Source organism: Sarcophilus harrisii, chromosome 1 (genome assembly GCF_902635505.1).
Source record: "Sarcophilus harrisii chromosome 1, mSarHar1.11, whole genome shotgun sequence".
In the NCBI taxonomy this organism is placed as follows: Eukaryota; Metazoa; Chordata; class Mammalia; order Dasyuromorphia; family Dasyuridae; genus Sarcophilus; species Sarcophilus harrisii.
The window spans coordinates 393,669,568-393,686,135 of record NC_045426.1 but is presented as its reverse complement, the minus strand read 5'-3'; the positions used below and the strand labels follow the sequence as shown (position 1 = coordinate 393,686,135).

General features: G+C 37.2%; 1 protein-coding gene across 2 annotated transcripts in view; it reads right to left on the bottom strand.

The window, feature by feature from the left end:
- TENT4A (terminal nucleotidyltransferase 4A) overlaps positions 1–15,694 on the bottom strand; it is a 91,520-nt gene extending 75,826 nt beyond the window's left edge. For both annotated transcript variants that reach the window (XM_003759614.4, XM_031946112.1), the window contains exon 1: positions 14,469–15,694. In XM_003759614.4, coding sequence (XP_003759662.2) covers positions 14,469–15,448 — 980 coding nt within the window. In that variant the 5' untranslated portion in view covers positions 15,449–15,694. The remainder of the gene's footprint in view (positions 1–14,468) is intronic.
- Between the last annotated feature and the right edge of the window lie 874 nt (positions 15,695–16,568).

The following is a 16,568-nucleotide window of genomic DNA, read 5'->3' as shown; positions in this document are numbered from 1 at the left end:
GGTCTTCAGAATCTGAAAGTCACCCATTAGTCAGATGTACATTGACCTTTATCAGTCAAGATCCTTTCAGTCTTTGGTAATGTGTTTCTCTAGTGCTCTATGAATTCATTCCTATGTTCTGTCATTCTGAACCATACAAATAATGTATAACAACAGTCATCTATTCTTCTCTGCTTAACATTTCCATTCTAACAGACCAGGGTTTTCACCAATTTTTAAAATTCAACATAGGATCAAAGATCTAGAACAAGAAAGAACTTCAGAAATCATTTAGTTCAACATCCTTGTTTTACATATAAGGAAACGAGTCAGGAAGGTTCAAGAAGTTGTTCGAGGTCACATATAAATGTCAAAGGTACTATGAACTACAAAGACAATAAATTCTCAAATTAGTCATCTGTGGTCAGGTAAAATCTAATCTAAATTATTGCATAATCCTCTACCAGCATTGCATCAGGCAAAGTATCTCTGATCCAAAAGACAAGTCCTTTCTTCCCTCTTCTCTAATTTACAGAATTCTTCCATCAATTCTACAATATAATTAATTCAACAGAAAATTTGAAGTCTCTATCATATGCAAGAAATAGAACTGAAGTGCCCAAAGGCTGAACTCCTGTGAAAAAAATCATTGGCATCCTGTGGCAATAAACTTATTCATTAAAAAGGAATTTGAGAAAAGTTTGTTTCAGGAGAGAGAAGGAACTGAAGAAAAAAAAGCATAATTTTAAAATAATATACCATGAAAGAAAAAGTAGCACTCATGTTAAACTTGTTGCTCATTTTATCATATATCTCTCGTTAACTGAAAAAAAAAAAAAAAAAAAAAAAAAAAGCTGCCATTCTAAGGCTTATTTAGGCCCACAGTCCCTACCATCTTCCAATTTTTCAAATCTGGACTAGTCTTTCTAAATTATAGTGTATTAGCTCTTAAAGTATGTCAGTAGTCATCATCTACTACAGCACGCTACAACCAGCATATATCTGATACATACATACATATATATATATATGTATGGATACAACTATACAACAAATACACAAGATGAATAATGATCCCTGGCTCTATAATCCCAAAAGTCACATGCTATTAAAACAAGAAATCTCAGTTAATCATATTGGGTGGATAAAAAATAAAAACAGTAAAATCAGAATGTGGCAACTTTTAGCATACAGTATTAAAAGCCATATGAATATAAACATATCTTATGCTTATAAGATATGGCCTTTAAAGTATTTAGACTTTGCAGGAATATATCTATGAATAGTTCCTGTTCCTTTGAAAGCACTATCAAAAGAAGGCTTTAAGGACCTAATCCAGTAGAATCCTCAATCTAGTACTATAATCGCTACATAACTATTGAGAACTAGCAAGAAGTCTCTTCTACATCAAAATGACTGGAAAATCAAAAGCAAACTTGCCAAAAAGAATTGCAGCATTTATTTAAAAACTAGATTAGCTTTTTATTTATATTTTAAAATCTGGACATTAGATTTACATTGTAGATAAAATTTTAATAATTTAATATAATTTAAAATTATTCTGAGAGCTCAATATTTTCAAGTTTTCTAAGATTATTTTTGTAAAATGAATACAAACATCTAATATTAATGTTTTACAAATCTGTTTAATATTGTTCAGTATTATTCAGAGCACTAAGAATGATCTTTTTTTAATTGCTTCCCAATTTTTAAAACCATGCTATGCATAGCAGTATGCATAACTCTATAAAATACTGTATTAGTTAGATACTGTGTCTCTCATTTGATTTTTGAAACTAAGGCAGGAGGCATATGCATTATTGTCTCCCTATTTAAAAGAAGAAAAACTAAGGTTCAGGAATTTAAGTGACTTCCTTAATGCCACAGGCTGGTAAAAAGAGCTGAGACACAAATAAAGTAGCAGAGGATATGCAAATCTGAAGTTGCCTCTGGATCACTCAGCTAAGAAAGCCCAGTCCAGGGCATTGGCAAAAGGATGAAAGAGTAAACTTGGACTTTGGAAAAGTAAAAGGAGGGCAAGTTAGCTTTGACTAAGCTTCTGAATCAATATCCTATCACTGTGAAATTCTAAAACTTCATACTTTCAGTGTACTCTGAACATACAAAAATGGAAATATGGATGTGAAAAAAAATTCAGCTTCTGAATTTATTCAGTTTGTTAAGTGATTAGAGGATAATTTATGGTGCATATTTCTACTACTGCCTTTCTACTTGATTATTTTATGCAACATAAATCCTAATCATGCCAAAGATTTCTGAGTCACCTAATTTTTTATATTACTAGTCAGGCTTTTTTTCTTGTCATAAAAATAACTAAACTTGCATTTTCATGCCTTTTTCCTAATAAAACATTGTCATTTAATCTAGTTCACAGATTAAGGTTAGTCCTCAATAAAAGTTTCTAGCACTTCCTAACTAGAAAAGTGCTGAAAAACAAAAGCTTTTACTATCTGCCACATGGTTCACAGATGTAACACTAAGTTAAAATTTGAATTCCTGCCCCTCCCTGTAACTGAATAAATCACTTTACTTTCCCAAATGTCTTTCCTCATCTACCAAAATAATAATAATAATAATAATAGCTAAGATTTTACAGTGCTAAATTTAAGGTTTGCAAAGCACTTTATATCCATTCTCTCAATTTAGGTCCCTTCTAATCTGATCTGAGGTCCCTTCTAGTCCTAAAATCTATAATCTTAAAATTCTAAAGCTAACCACTTAGTTAATTCTTCTTTGATCTTCTCTAGCCTTCAAGTTTACAGGCATTATAGAAAATTAAGCAATTATTTTTACTCCTTCATTGCCTGCCCACAATAATGATAATTCTTCCTTGAGTGGAGACTAGAGAACACAAGTACAAGGCACATTTGTAAACAGCAAATGCCAGAAACAAATACATAAACAAGAAAGTACAGCAGGATTGCTCTCTGGGAATTTTTAAAAAGTTTCTCTCAAAAAAAAAAAAAAAAAAAAAAAGTGGGGAGGAGGGAATTTTCTAATTTCAAAGAACAGTTTCAGTCTCAAAGCAATTGCTTTGCTCAAATCTAAAAGACTTAAAATTAAGAGTCATTAGTAGTTTCTATATGAAAGAAGATTTGGCTTGTGTTGGAAAGGTTGGTGTGTGCGCGCGTGTGTGTGTGTGTGTGTGTGTGTGTGTGTGTGTGTTTTTAAACAAATTAAAAGAATTTGCAGAACTGGGCTTTTTAGTTTTTGGTTCAATCTACAAGAAGAGTTTGAAAAGGAGCCTGTATGCCTTTTAAACCTAGTGAAAGTTGCCTTTAGCAACTGAAGAGATAACTTGTACTCTATACACAAGTATAATCTTATAAACACTGAACTAATTATGATTAAATTTTTATGAGACTAGATATCTAACCATCATTCATTAAAAACTATCAGAACTATTTATTATACATTCTTTAATCTAGTCAAACTGTCTTTCTTGCTGTTCCTCATATTTGACATTCCATATCCCATATTTCATTTTTTACTTTTACATAAATTTTTTCCTGAGGCCTGGAATGCCCTCCCTCCATACCTTCCCCTCTAAGACTGCCTAGTTTCTTTCAAAGCTCAATTAAAATACCGGTTTTTACATGAAAGTTTTCCTGATCTCCCTAGCAAAAAAAAAAATTAAAGAAGATCCGGTATATATTTTGGAAATTTGTGTATATGATTATGTATATATTTATGTATATGCTACCTTACCCAACAAAACATAAATTCCTTGAGGAAATTGTATATAAAAAAATTTATTTTTATCTTTGTATCTCCAGTGGATAGTATAGTACCTGATAAATATTAGTTGATAACAAAAAGTGAAACTGGTTACATATTAAAAGATATCAAGTTATTAATAAGAGTCATTCCTGAATCAGTTATATACATTCAGAACCACAAATTCTTATTAGTACAAGGAAAACACATTTAAGCAAAAGTACAAGAGTGTTAAAGGACAAATCAGACACCAGAAGATATACCATCAAAAAAATCCCCAATACTTACTTGATCTCTGATGTTACTGTTTAGGACATATTTGCAGAGAAGTGAGAAATGGCACTGAAGATCATGAAAATGGAAAATCAGAACAAAAATATACAAAAAAGCTGATAGCTGCTAAAAACAACAATTTTGAAGACGTTGAAAAACTAATTCTTCTCTTTCAATTGAATGAAAAGATACCAAAGGCAAAGAAAAAATAATCTCAAACTTTATTATAAATTTTTAAAAAGCAACTGAGATCAATAACTACCAAGCCTCCTTTCCTATATATATAAAACTTTTCTGAAATAAATCCGTACACATATCTCTATAATTATTTTTGGTAAAGAAAAAAGCAGATTTTTGCAAACAATATTCCATAAAAGAATATATCTCTGCCATCCTATTTGAAAGATGCAGAGAATGCAAAGTTCTATCATTGTAAGGTAGTTTGTTTGTTTGTTTGTTTGTTTTAGTGAATGGGCACAACTTTCATAAAGTATTTCTATACAAATTGCCAAATTTACAAAAAAATAAATGTTAAAAGTGATTTGTTTTTAAAACTTAAAATACTGGATTGGATGGCAAACTCAATCTTCACAAGTTTAACCTGGAAAAGAAACATTTTCCTGTTTTTCATTCCTAAATAATGCTTCAATCTAGAAAGAAAAAAAAATTTTGAACATCTGAAAGCAAGAAATCCTAGATTCCAGTCTTGATTTTACTACTCTCACTTTATTTGATTTGGGGCAATAAATACACTTTATTATTTAGGGCCTCAATTTATTTATCTGTAAAATGAGGGCAGATCTGTCCTTATGGGATTTACAATCAGCAAAATTTACAGGTATAGCTGTGACACAAATGAAACCTCTCATTCAATGAAATAAAATAAGAATGACAAATCTGCCCTGTAGATAGAAGGAAGAGCAATAGTTCACTTACACTGAAGTCAAGGGATCTGTTTTTAAATCCTACCTCTACCCTTTCATATCTTTTTGACCCAAGTAAGTTACAATCTCGCTGAGTCTCAATTTATGCACTCATAAAAAGAAGTAAGAATAGACAAATTCCTCAAATCCCTTGCAGTTCTAAATCTATGATCATAAAACAAAACAAAATACAGTATGGGTGCAACATGAAATCTTATGTGAGAAAGATCATTATCAAATAGATTTAGGGACAGGAAAAAGGAAGGCTAGGTTCAGATATTCCAAATATAATGAATAGCATAAATGAAAGTAAAGAGACAAGAAAGCATAGAAACTACAACAGTGGTAGAAGCACGGAGAAAAAGAATGAAATAAAGCCAGAAAGGTATGGTGACAGCAGATTGTAAAAGACCTTGAATATCCAAGAAGACTGAACTATATTCCTTAAGCAATAGGGTAAGGGTTTTGAAAAAAAAAAAAATCTAGCAGCTTTGTAAATTTTAGGATGGGGAGAGAGAGTGAAGGAAGGATAAGAGAGAAGGAAAAGGAAATTAAAAAGAGCAATAATAAAATGTCAGTGAAATAACAATCCACATGGTTTGTAGAAAAGAGCCACACTATGGTTCTGAAGAAGGGGAAAATGCCAAAAAGTACAAAAGTAAAGTCAACAAGACTTGGAAACACACTAGACAAATAAGAGATGGCTAAGTCAAAGGCATTACCAAGATTTCAAACATGTAAGACTCACTCATTTGTGGTATCAATGAAATGATTAGAAAGAGGGGACCAGGGCAGAGGTAATAAGCCTGGAATTGAATATGTTGAATTTGAGGTATAAGTGTATACAAGTAGAAAATCCTTTAAGTTCACATCCTAACCCTGAAATCTGTCTTCTTGATCCTATTGAACTGAAACTGCTTTCACCAAACCTACTGATGATCTCAGTTGCTAATTCCAAGGTCCTATTCTCAGTTCTTAACCTTTTTAACCTCTTTCAGAATTGATCATCCCCTCCTACAAAATACTTCTTGCTCCTTGGGGTTTTGTGACACTTTTTTCTAAATATCTCTTTTCTCTCATTATCTTTGACTGGCTCATCATCTAATCTATCCCCTACATAAGCTCATATCAAAAAGATGCATCTTCATTTTCTATTCTCTACTTCCATTGTTGGTACTGGTGATCTTACTTAGCTCTCATGGGTTCAATATTCATCTCTATGAAGATTTTAAAGCATTTTTAAATGAATGATTTGCCATGAACTGTGCATAATAATAATAAGCCCTCCTATCTCTCTTAAATTCAAATCCTACTACACCAACTTTCTGCTAGGAACCACAACCTGGATATATCACAAACATCTCAAAGAGAATAGAAACAAAATGTATTTTCCCCCTTTTCTTTTCACAGGGGAAAATCCACTTTTCTTTTTAATTCTTTCTCTCTCTCTGATAAGGATTCGATTATTCTTTCAGTCAACCAGATTCACAATCTAAGTTCACAATTTCAAAATTATGTTTGATTCTATACTCTACCTTACTACCTTACCCTATTCCTAGTCAGATGTCAAATCATGTCACTTCTACCACTTCAACAACTTTTTAATCTGTCCTTTTATCACACAGTCACCACTCTAGTTCAGGCCCTCTCCTCTGGATTTTGAAAGTTTCTTAACTAGTCTCCCTGCTACAAATCTCTCCTTCATTAACTATCCTCCATATTGCTGCCAAACTGGTATTTATAAAGTATAAGTCTGACCATGACTTTTCCCACTCAAAAAATGTTGCTCATTAGCTCTCTATTATCTCTAACAGAGAATAGAAATTCTACTAATTAAGCATTTGAAACTGGCCTCTTCAATCTTTCCATATCAATTTCATGTTCATTTCCCTCCTCCTCACTCAACATATAGTCTACATTACAGAGAAACAGAACTAGATACTTTCCACATGTGACCTTCTATCTCCAGTCTCCATAGTCTCCTCCCATTCCTGGAATTTAATTCCTTCTTACTATGCCTATCAGTAGTAAGGCTCCTTTCAAGTCTCTGACCAAGTGCCTTTCCTAATGCCCTAGTTGTTAATGTTCTTTCCTCACCCCAAAATTACTTCAAATATTTTATATCGGCATTTGAATGCATATACATTTTGTATTTATAATTTGTTTTTATCTTGTTGAACGCTATCTCCATGGGGTCAGGGATTGTTTCATTTTTATCATTTTATCTCTAGTGCCTTTGTTTCATGGGTAGCCAAGGTAGGGGAAAAATCATCATCAGATGTTCAACCTAATACTAATGTGCTTCTAAAGAATTACAAATTATTATCACACAAAGAACAATGGAGAAGAATGTGGTGGTCCTAAGCAGAAATATAATTACTGAGGAAAAATAGGAATAAAAGATGCCATATAAATAAACTGTATAAGATGGGCTAATTATATGACAAGATTTAGGGATCACAAGTAGAAAGTCATAGTGCTTCATGAATACCCCTGGAATATCAAGAGGAGTAGAGGAAGTCCTTAAACATAGTGACTAGATCCTCTGGTAAACTAATAGGAAAGCATAGAAAGAAATGACACAGGTATGGATCAGTTATGATATGTATCACTAAAACTATCAAATCTAAAAGATCATAAAACCATCACTAAGTTGTTGAATTATGTTAATTGTTCATCTGGAGATATAGTTTTGAAAGGCATCTGCAGAGAGGCAATAGGTAAAAAACTATGAAAGTGAATTAAGTTGTCAAGGGAATGAATGGAAAAAACAGAAGGGTCAAAGCACCAGCCTTGAGAAACACCATTGTTAAAAGACTGGGAAAATGAATCACTGAAGTTAGAAAAAGCTATTAAAGAGAGACAATGAGAATGAATATTATTTTGTTTAGGAAGAAAGCATATCCTAGGGAGAGGACTGTCAGAAATCAACAATTACAAAATTTGGTCATTAAATTTGGTGAGAAGTGAGTAATCGTGAGAATGGATTCAGCAGAATAGTAGGGTACACCTAGTGGAAACAGGACTGCAAAAGCTGATGAACAGAAGTGGTGGGGTAAATGGAAATGTAGCATAGACTATTTTTTCTAAGAAGTTAGTGCTTAAAAGAAGAAGACTGAGAGGATAAAAGGAGGACTTTTTTAGGATGAGAAGATTTCAATATATACAAAGGCATATGAGAAGGAACCAAAGGGAAAGAGATTAATGATAAGAACATAAATTGTGCTGGCAAGGAGTTCTGAGATTATCTATTCCAGGGATTCGTGATCTAGGATTTATGGACTTGGATTTCAGGATGTCCATGAATTTAGACTGAAAAAATATACATTTTTATTTTCATTAACTTCTAAATCAAACTTAGCATTTCCTTTCTGTATGAAATTGCTTAAAAATATTATTCTGAGGAATCCATTGGCTTCATTAGACTGACAAAGGAGTCCATGACACTCCATTAAAAAAATAATAAGTTACAAACTGCTATTGTTCCAACTCTCTCATAAATCATTGGTTTACTGCACTGGTAGTAAAGAGGTGACAAATCCAGAAAGTGACTTGGCCACAATTGAGAGGGTAATAACTTGAAGGTCTCTAAGTTATTTTTTATATCACCTGATTCAATCCAAAAACTATAATCACTATATCTAATTAGCAATTAAAGTTTGCAAAGCACTTTCTTCACAATGCAGTTAAAGTTTTATCATACCCATTGTTTTTTGTTTTGTTTTGTTTTGTTTTGTTTTGCTGAAGCAATTGGGGTTAAGTGGCTTGCCCAGGATCACACAGTTAGGAAGTGTCTGAGGTCATATTTGAACTCAGGTCCTCCTGACTTCAGGACTTGCAGGTGCTCTAACCACTGCATCAAGTATTTACCCCTTATCATACCCATCTTAAAGAAGAGCAACCCGATCCTCTAAAAGATGAAATGGATTATCCTGGACTATATAAATAGTAATGGACACATTTTGTGACATAGCTCAAACCCAAACAACCTAATTTTTAAATCTACCTTCTTTCCACTATATCCATTGCCTCTCAGTTCCATGAAATACACCTAAACACACTTTTTACATCTGATAAGATTTATTTACTTTTAGAAAACTTCCTACTTTCTATATTTTATATTTCAAAGAACAAAATTAGTTTACCTACACTATTCTGAGAGGTTTTATTGTTGTTTCAGAGGGGAGGCAAAGGGAAATAAATAACTTGCTTAAGATCACATAGCTAGTAGTTATGCTATAATAACAAGGAAAAAAAAGGTATAATTTTGGTAATAACCAAAAGAATGTGTAAGTACTGTACAGAATTAGAATTTAAACCTTAGAAATATCACTAGGCAATAAATGAACAAGAAATGTCTTCAACAGTGAAGGAATATTAGTCTCTTATTATATAAAAATTCAAGTTTGATGTTCTAGGGAGATTTTCCCCATATTGTATTATTTTCCAGTTCTCTCACTTGTCCATTCAAATGAATGAATATGTTTTCAGTAACATGTAGCACCAAGAGACATCTATTGTAAAAGGTCAGGAAGGGTCAGTTTATCATAGACTTTGAGCTTTAAGAAACCTTCTAAATTTTATAGATGATGAAACTAAAGTTCAGAGAAATCATGACTTGCCAGATGTCAACTAATCTATTAAACACAATTTGAACTTGAACCAGAATTTATTATTCTAATCCCACTACAGTTTTTATTATACCACAAAGGCTCTGTTTATTTCCACCTAAAGAAGAAAAATGAGGAGTAAGATCTGGGGTAAGGACTGGAGTATATGAGTATTTGTAAAAATAAATGGCACCTTATTGATCCAAAACAGTCAATTTCTAAAATCAAACATCAGTTTGTTGTTTCTGTGTTTCAGCTGTATCCAACTCTTCCTAACTCCATTTGGAGTTTTCTTGGCAAAGATCTTAGAGTGGTTTGCCATGTCCTCTAGCTTATTTTAACAGATGAGGAACTGAGGCATACAGGGTTAAATGATTTGCCCAGCTAGAGTATGAGGCACTAACTAAAGGCTTCCTATCCACTGCACTACCTAGGTATTCCTAAAATGTCAATATTGTGGATCATTTGAAAAAAAAATTCTGTTTATATATTTTTAGGAAAATAGGATGCAGATTCTATCAAGTTTGACTGAGTAAATCACATTACTCCTTTCTGTACAGCAGCTTCCTCATATGCAAAATGATTATTGCCTCTCCTACAAAATAAAATCATAAGAGAATTCATTCCATTTAACACATTACATGTCAATTAATTACTGAATTGTATTATAAAATACATATGGAATCTATACATATACATTGATTACAGAAAAAAAGATTAAATTTTTTAAAAATGTAAACATTAAAACGCATCTTGTTAAATATTTAAAGTATAATTAACATAATGAGGTATCACTAAGCATTTTGAGACAAGACATAAAATATAATACTGATATAATCTGTCATAAAAAGGAAATAAACATTTGTAAAAGAACAAATAAATAAAGGTAGAGTCCAAAAGGGGGAGGGGAGAGAGAATTAGTGTTTTAAAGTTCCTTGCTTTTTTAAATTTAAAAAGATTAAAAACAATTCAACACATAAAAGTTCTAAATAAATTTAAAACTGTTCTTCTCTGACATCCAAATGATCATTTTTTCCAATCACATAATGTATTGTACAAACATTATAAAACAGTACTTTTTTCCCCAGTAAATGGATTAAAAGACAAGCCAAACTAAGTATTCTCCAGATAACAAGATCTTAATACAAAAACTGTTGCAACCAATAACCACTAATTAAATATATGACACATGATTATATTCATTAAGTTCAACAACTACAAAACAAATACTAACTTTAAATGACAGACAACTTTTTAAACAGGTTTGTTTGTTTTTGTCAATTATTGGTTGTTTAGTTTCAAAACATCCCTAACCCCTACGGAATGGAAAGAAACATACAAGACACTGACCCCACTTCTATCTCAGAAATACCTGGTAGTTTCTTTATAATATTTATTCATGCTTTTTTTTTTTTTTGGTTACTATTTAATAAATAACTAGCTTCTCCTCATCCTCCTCATACACAGATTCTCCCTATCCTTTAGTGACTTATGAAGCAAAAATTTACATAGTCATTCACAGACTGTTAGGGTGGTAGGGAGATAGGTTAAAAAAAAAAAAAAAGTCAAGGTATTAAAACAAACAAATAGACCAAGCAATACTAGATTAACCCAGGGTAGTTCAGAAATAGGACTAGGTACTAGATTTTTTTTAGTAACACTGACAAAATTTCTTTCAGCCACAATTTTAACTTTTTTTTTCCTTATTCTCAAATACTATCAACTATTGTCCAACAGCCTTTTTAAATGTAAAATGAACAATAGTGTCCAAAAAGACCAATCCAGATTAGCAAAACCCAGGAAAACATTTCACCTATCCCCTTTCTCTTTCTGAAAGTTCCCCTTTGCTCTGTTCTTTTTAACCTTTGACTATTTTTCCCTTATCACAATCAAGATTCAATTAATTCCACAAAGTAGATTGGGCAAATACTCATAATGCCAACCACTTGTTTTGATGATAGAAAGTTCCTGCTGAACCTCCCCTTATACCTTTCCAGAAAAGTACAGGTTGCTACATAGGTCACCAGGCCTATGGATTACAGCCATAAATCCTTATTTGAATCCCACAACCTTGATCTACCAAGGAGACAAGCAATTTCAACTTCTAGTCCTCCACAGCTGACTAATTAAGCAATTGAAAATTCCCAAGTTTTATCTATGCTTATTTCTGTTAGATCCTTTCTAGGTTCAAGTGGATTAGACTTTTTGTAGTGCTAAACTATCACATTAGCTATTTATACAAGTCACTGTCAGGTTCAACCCCCAAGGCAGAAGCTTCAGAAATAGTTTATGACTAGCTTAGGTTTTTCCATATATCAAACTGGGTAACAATTAACCTGTAGTCTTTTCTACCTTAATTTTAAAAACAACTCTGATTTTCTACTTCCAGATTTTTGTACATTATTGAAGCAAGCCTTCTGCTTACTCAGCCCCTTCAGGAAGTAGGTGACAAGCCATCAATCTCCCTTTTCTTTAATGCAAAAGTGAACTTGCCTTCAATTTACAATAATATAAGGAAGCATCAAAGGAAACAGGGGAAAGTGTGAATTCTTGAGAAGGCCACACTTTTTAGATAAAAGTCCCTAAGCAATTTGGGCCTCACTAGAATTAACAGATGTTCAGCATTTACACCACTAACTCTAGTAGTGGCATAAGCCATGTCCCATGTACCACAAAATGTCCTGCTACTTGGCAGGTGATAGGTAAGTAATGATAAACAAAACAGTAAGAACAACTTGGGAACAGGATACAATCAGCAGAATCATTTAGTAGAGCTCTGACATGTATGCTAATCATAAACGACTCCAAACCTAGAACATGCTTCCCAAGATGGATAGTAAGATGCAAATAAGATGTCATTGAACAATATAGGACATATGTGTTTCATCAGACAAATTCCATTCAAATATTTTAATTTGTAAGCACACTGGATGTTCAAAATGTATAAATACTATACTACTTAAATTTTTAAATCCGATTTCTACTTAGGAAGCCCTAAAAAAAAAAAAAAAAAAAAAAAAAAAAAAAAAATTTAAAAGCTCTCTTCATCATTCCACTAAGAATTCTCAATAGCCACAGATTTAAACTTCAAATTCAAACCAGGTGAAACAAATTATGGGCATGTAGTTATAATGTATCATGCATACTTTCAAGTATCAATTTCCAAGCATTCCACTTAACATAAACTGATTTTTAAAAACACAGAAAAATAGACCTAATTTAAAAAGAATCCTTTACTATTGCTTTTTGTCAATACATCTATAGGGCAAAAAATAATCACTGCTCTTAATAAATGCTGAAAAATCTAGATGTGTCTCCTTTAAGGTTTATAAGTTTTAAGATTATAGTTTCTATGCTGAGTTCGGTTTATTATCTTGATTGCTTGGGAAGACAGTGACAAATGTTAACTGTCCATAACACAAGAATATCACAAGCAGTTACTATTGCGCTTTACACACAAGAAGTACTTATTAATAAATGTTTATTGATGTGAACTCAAATAAAGGGGGGAAGGAGTCTTTCCTTTAAAATTCTCAATCATACAAATACCAAAATGGGAGATGAGGAATGAGAGGAATACTTGTAAGCACTCATTACAGAAAATAGTAGCAAATTGGAGACCTTTTTTTGGGGGGGGGAGGGGTGAATTTCCTGTTTTCAATATTTTCACCAGAATTCACCCCCAACAAAGCTTCTCAAACAAGTTAAATAAATATTTTCAGTCAGTTTCCAGTAAGAGGAATAATGACTATGAAAGTTGAGACTAAAGACCTACTATTGTTTCAGTTTTTTCATGCAAAGGATGAACACTGAATCACAGTTTAATTGTAAAATAAAAGATGTAACTGGTAAATTAGCTTTTCGGCTACTCAATTGCATTATTACAGAAAAATATACCCATTTAATGCAGTATGCACACCAATTTTCTTGTCTTTAAAACTTCTTTAAAAACATTTGATTGTGACAATTTTCATACCTATACAAATCAAAACCCTATGCCAATTTCCTTTAAGAAAACATATACTTAGATTTATTCCATATAAAAAGTGGAAACAAATTAAAAATTCTATTCCATTCGTAAGTGATTAGCAAGGAAATTTTGCACAGTATCAATGTAGAAAAGTCATATATAAAACTCCAGTAGGCTTTGCCTTCATCTATTAGTTTCATAATCTAAGTTGTTATGCTCATATTAAAATCGAAACTTTTCCTTTAAAAGACAAATTGAAGTTAGTAGTTGTAAATTATATCATGCTTACCTCAATGGCAAGAGCAATTTGATTTGCCTCTAAATTCACGAAAATAACTTCAAACGAAATTATTCGACAGTAAGGTACTGCAGCTAGATACCGATTCAGTACAAATGACTTTTGACTGGTACTCTACAATTCTTGTGAGTGTTCAACTCTCTCTGCTGAATTCCCTGTTAGATCTAGCAACCAGGTCTTTTTTCGAGTTTACACCAAACGAGGAGCAGACTTTTTTTTTTTTTTTTTAAAGCACCTCCTTGTAATCTAACCACTCTAACAACAATCACTTTCCTGAACACTTCAATTTCCTTTCTTCACCAGAGCAATAGGGGAAATAGTGACTTGAATAAATGCTTTCCATATGGGACTGTGGCTTAATGCTCAACCTCTCTCACTTTTTATAGCCTGCTCCACACTACTTTGTATAACCAAGTATCCGTTGCTGTACTCCACCCCCCATAAAAGTCTTGCACTTCAGAAAGAAACCAAATAACCGCAGCCCCTTAAGCCCCTCCTTTCTCTGTACATTAGGACATGCGGGTCACTCCTCCTCCCCCCAAAACACACACACGCGTTAGTACACCATTTCCTAACCTTTATAGCTGCAATAGAATATTACTTCCCGTCCTGCATGCCCAGGTTCCCGTTACTTTAACTCTTCAAGTGCTGTCCGCTCTCTACAGGCCATTACTCACCCTTGGATGCCCGGGCTGTAAGTCCTGGTCTTCCAGGGGGTGCCGGGTCTCTGCTGCTGCTCCTGGGGAAGATGGTTATTGTTCAGCGCGGCCCCTCGGCTCCCGGACAGCAGGTAGTTCATCCCATAAGTGCTAGCTTTATTCTCCCGTTTCCTGCGGCCCGGATGATACTGGTGCTGTTGGATGGAGTTAGATGAGGCGGGGGCAGAAGACGGCGGGGGCGGGGGCTGGGACTGCTGCTGCTGCGGCTGCTGCTGCGGCTGCTGCTGCTGCTGGGGCTGCGGCGGGGGCGGAGGAGGCGGCGGCGCCAGGAGGTTGCCGTTGGCTCCACTGTGCGGATTATGGTGGTGGTGATGGCCATTCACGCTGTTGAGATTGTTCAATTTGTTCTCATTGAAGTTAAAAAAGGCGCCCGGGCCTCCACCGCCTCCCCGACCAGGTAAGGTCCCACCGCCGCCCCCGGACAGAGTCCGGCCGGAAGAGGCGCTGCTTGAGGACGAGGAGGAGGAAGAGGAGGAAAAACCGGGGCTTTCGGTGCCAGATTCGTTGTTGGAAGAGGTGGAAGACGAAGAGGACACGGAGGGAGACTTCTGCAGCCGCCGCCCACCTTCGGTGCTCCCAGCAGCGGTGGCAGGTACTAGTCCTGTCAGCAGCACTGGCAGCGCCGCGGGCGGCGGAGGCGAGGAGGCGGAGGAGAGGCTGCCGCTACCGCCGCCGCCGCCACCACCGGGGGTCGAAGTCTGAAGAGCCGCGGCAGGGCCAGCTTTGACAAGTGGGGTGCAGCTGTGGCTCCCGCCGCCAGGGGTGCAGGGAGAGGAAGCGGCAGCGGTGGTGTCCAGGGCCGGGGAGTTGAGGCAGAAATACGGCGGGTAGCTAGAGCTGCTCCGCCCCACTCCCTGCGAGGTCTCCCAGATCTGCATCCAGAGAGCATTAGCGGGTCCTTTCTGCTCCGGCTGAATCCAGGCCACACGCGGATCCATTCACCCTCTCTCCGCCGGCCGCCTCTCCTCCCCAAGCGGAGACGACTGCAAGCACACGAACCCTCCCCACCCCCTGCACACGCGCGCACACACACACGACACACTCACTCACACTCACAGATCCGACCGGCACTCACTCACCCCAGACAGAGTAGGCTCGGCAGCCGGCAAGAGCAGCAGCAGCAACCCCGCCCCCTGGCTCTCCCGGGCGGCGGTGGCGGCGGAGCGCAGCCCCGCAGCCCTGCCCTCCCGGTTCCAACGCCTCCACCCCCACCCCCCAAGCTCACACACACTCACACACAAACCCACCCCCCACCCCCCCAGAGAAAGACAGACAGACAGACACGGAGCGCTGCCGGCCGCGAGGTCCGGCCCCGGCACTGCTCCAGGCCGGCTGCTCACTCGCCCTCCCCCGTCGGTGTCTCGGCCGCCGCCGCCGGGTGGGAGGAGAGAGGGAGCAAAGGCAGGAGGGAGGGAGACAGAGAGAAGGAGGAAGGGAGGAGGGGGAGGGAGAGCAGGCGGTGGCGGAGGCGTCGGGCCCGGGCTGGGCTGAGCCTGGGAGGCCGGGGCCGGGACCGGCAGGGTCGAGGCCGGGGACGCGAATGGACTCCGGCGCTCGGCACGTTCCTGGCGGGCGGCTCCGGCTTTTCTCTCTCTGTCTCTGGCTCGCTCACTCTCTCAGGGGTTCCCGAGTCACACGCCCCGGAGCGGGGGCCGCGGCGGCGGCGGCGGCGTTATCCACAGGCCGGGGGGAGCGGCCATCTGTAATGGGGCGGGAGGGGAGGGGGAAAGGGGAGGGGGGGGCAGCCGAGGGGGCGGGCCCAGCCGCCGCGCAGCCGGCACAGGACGCCCCGGAGGAGGGGACCGGGCGGCGGGCGTGCTACGTCTACCCGGAGCCCGGGGCTTCTCGGTCACTCTCCGGTCCCTGCTATTCGGACACACAGTCCAGAAGACAGCAGCGCAGAGCAGGAACCCAGACCGAGGAGGAGGCCGCCGCCGAGGCTCCAATGAGGGGAGGGGGGGAAGAGGAGGAGGGGCCGGGGGCGGGCAGAGGGAGGGGGAGGGGGGAGTAGGGAGGGCCGCCCTCGCCGGCAACAGAATTCGCACTGCGCATGTGCTG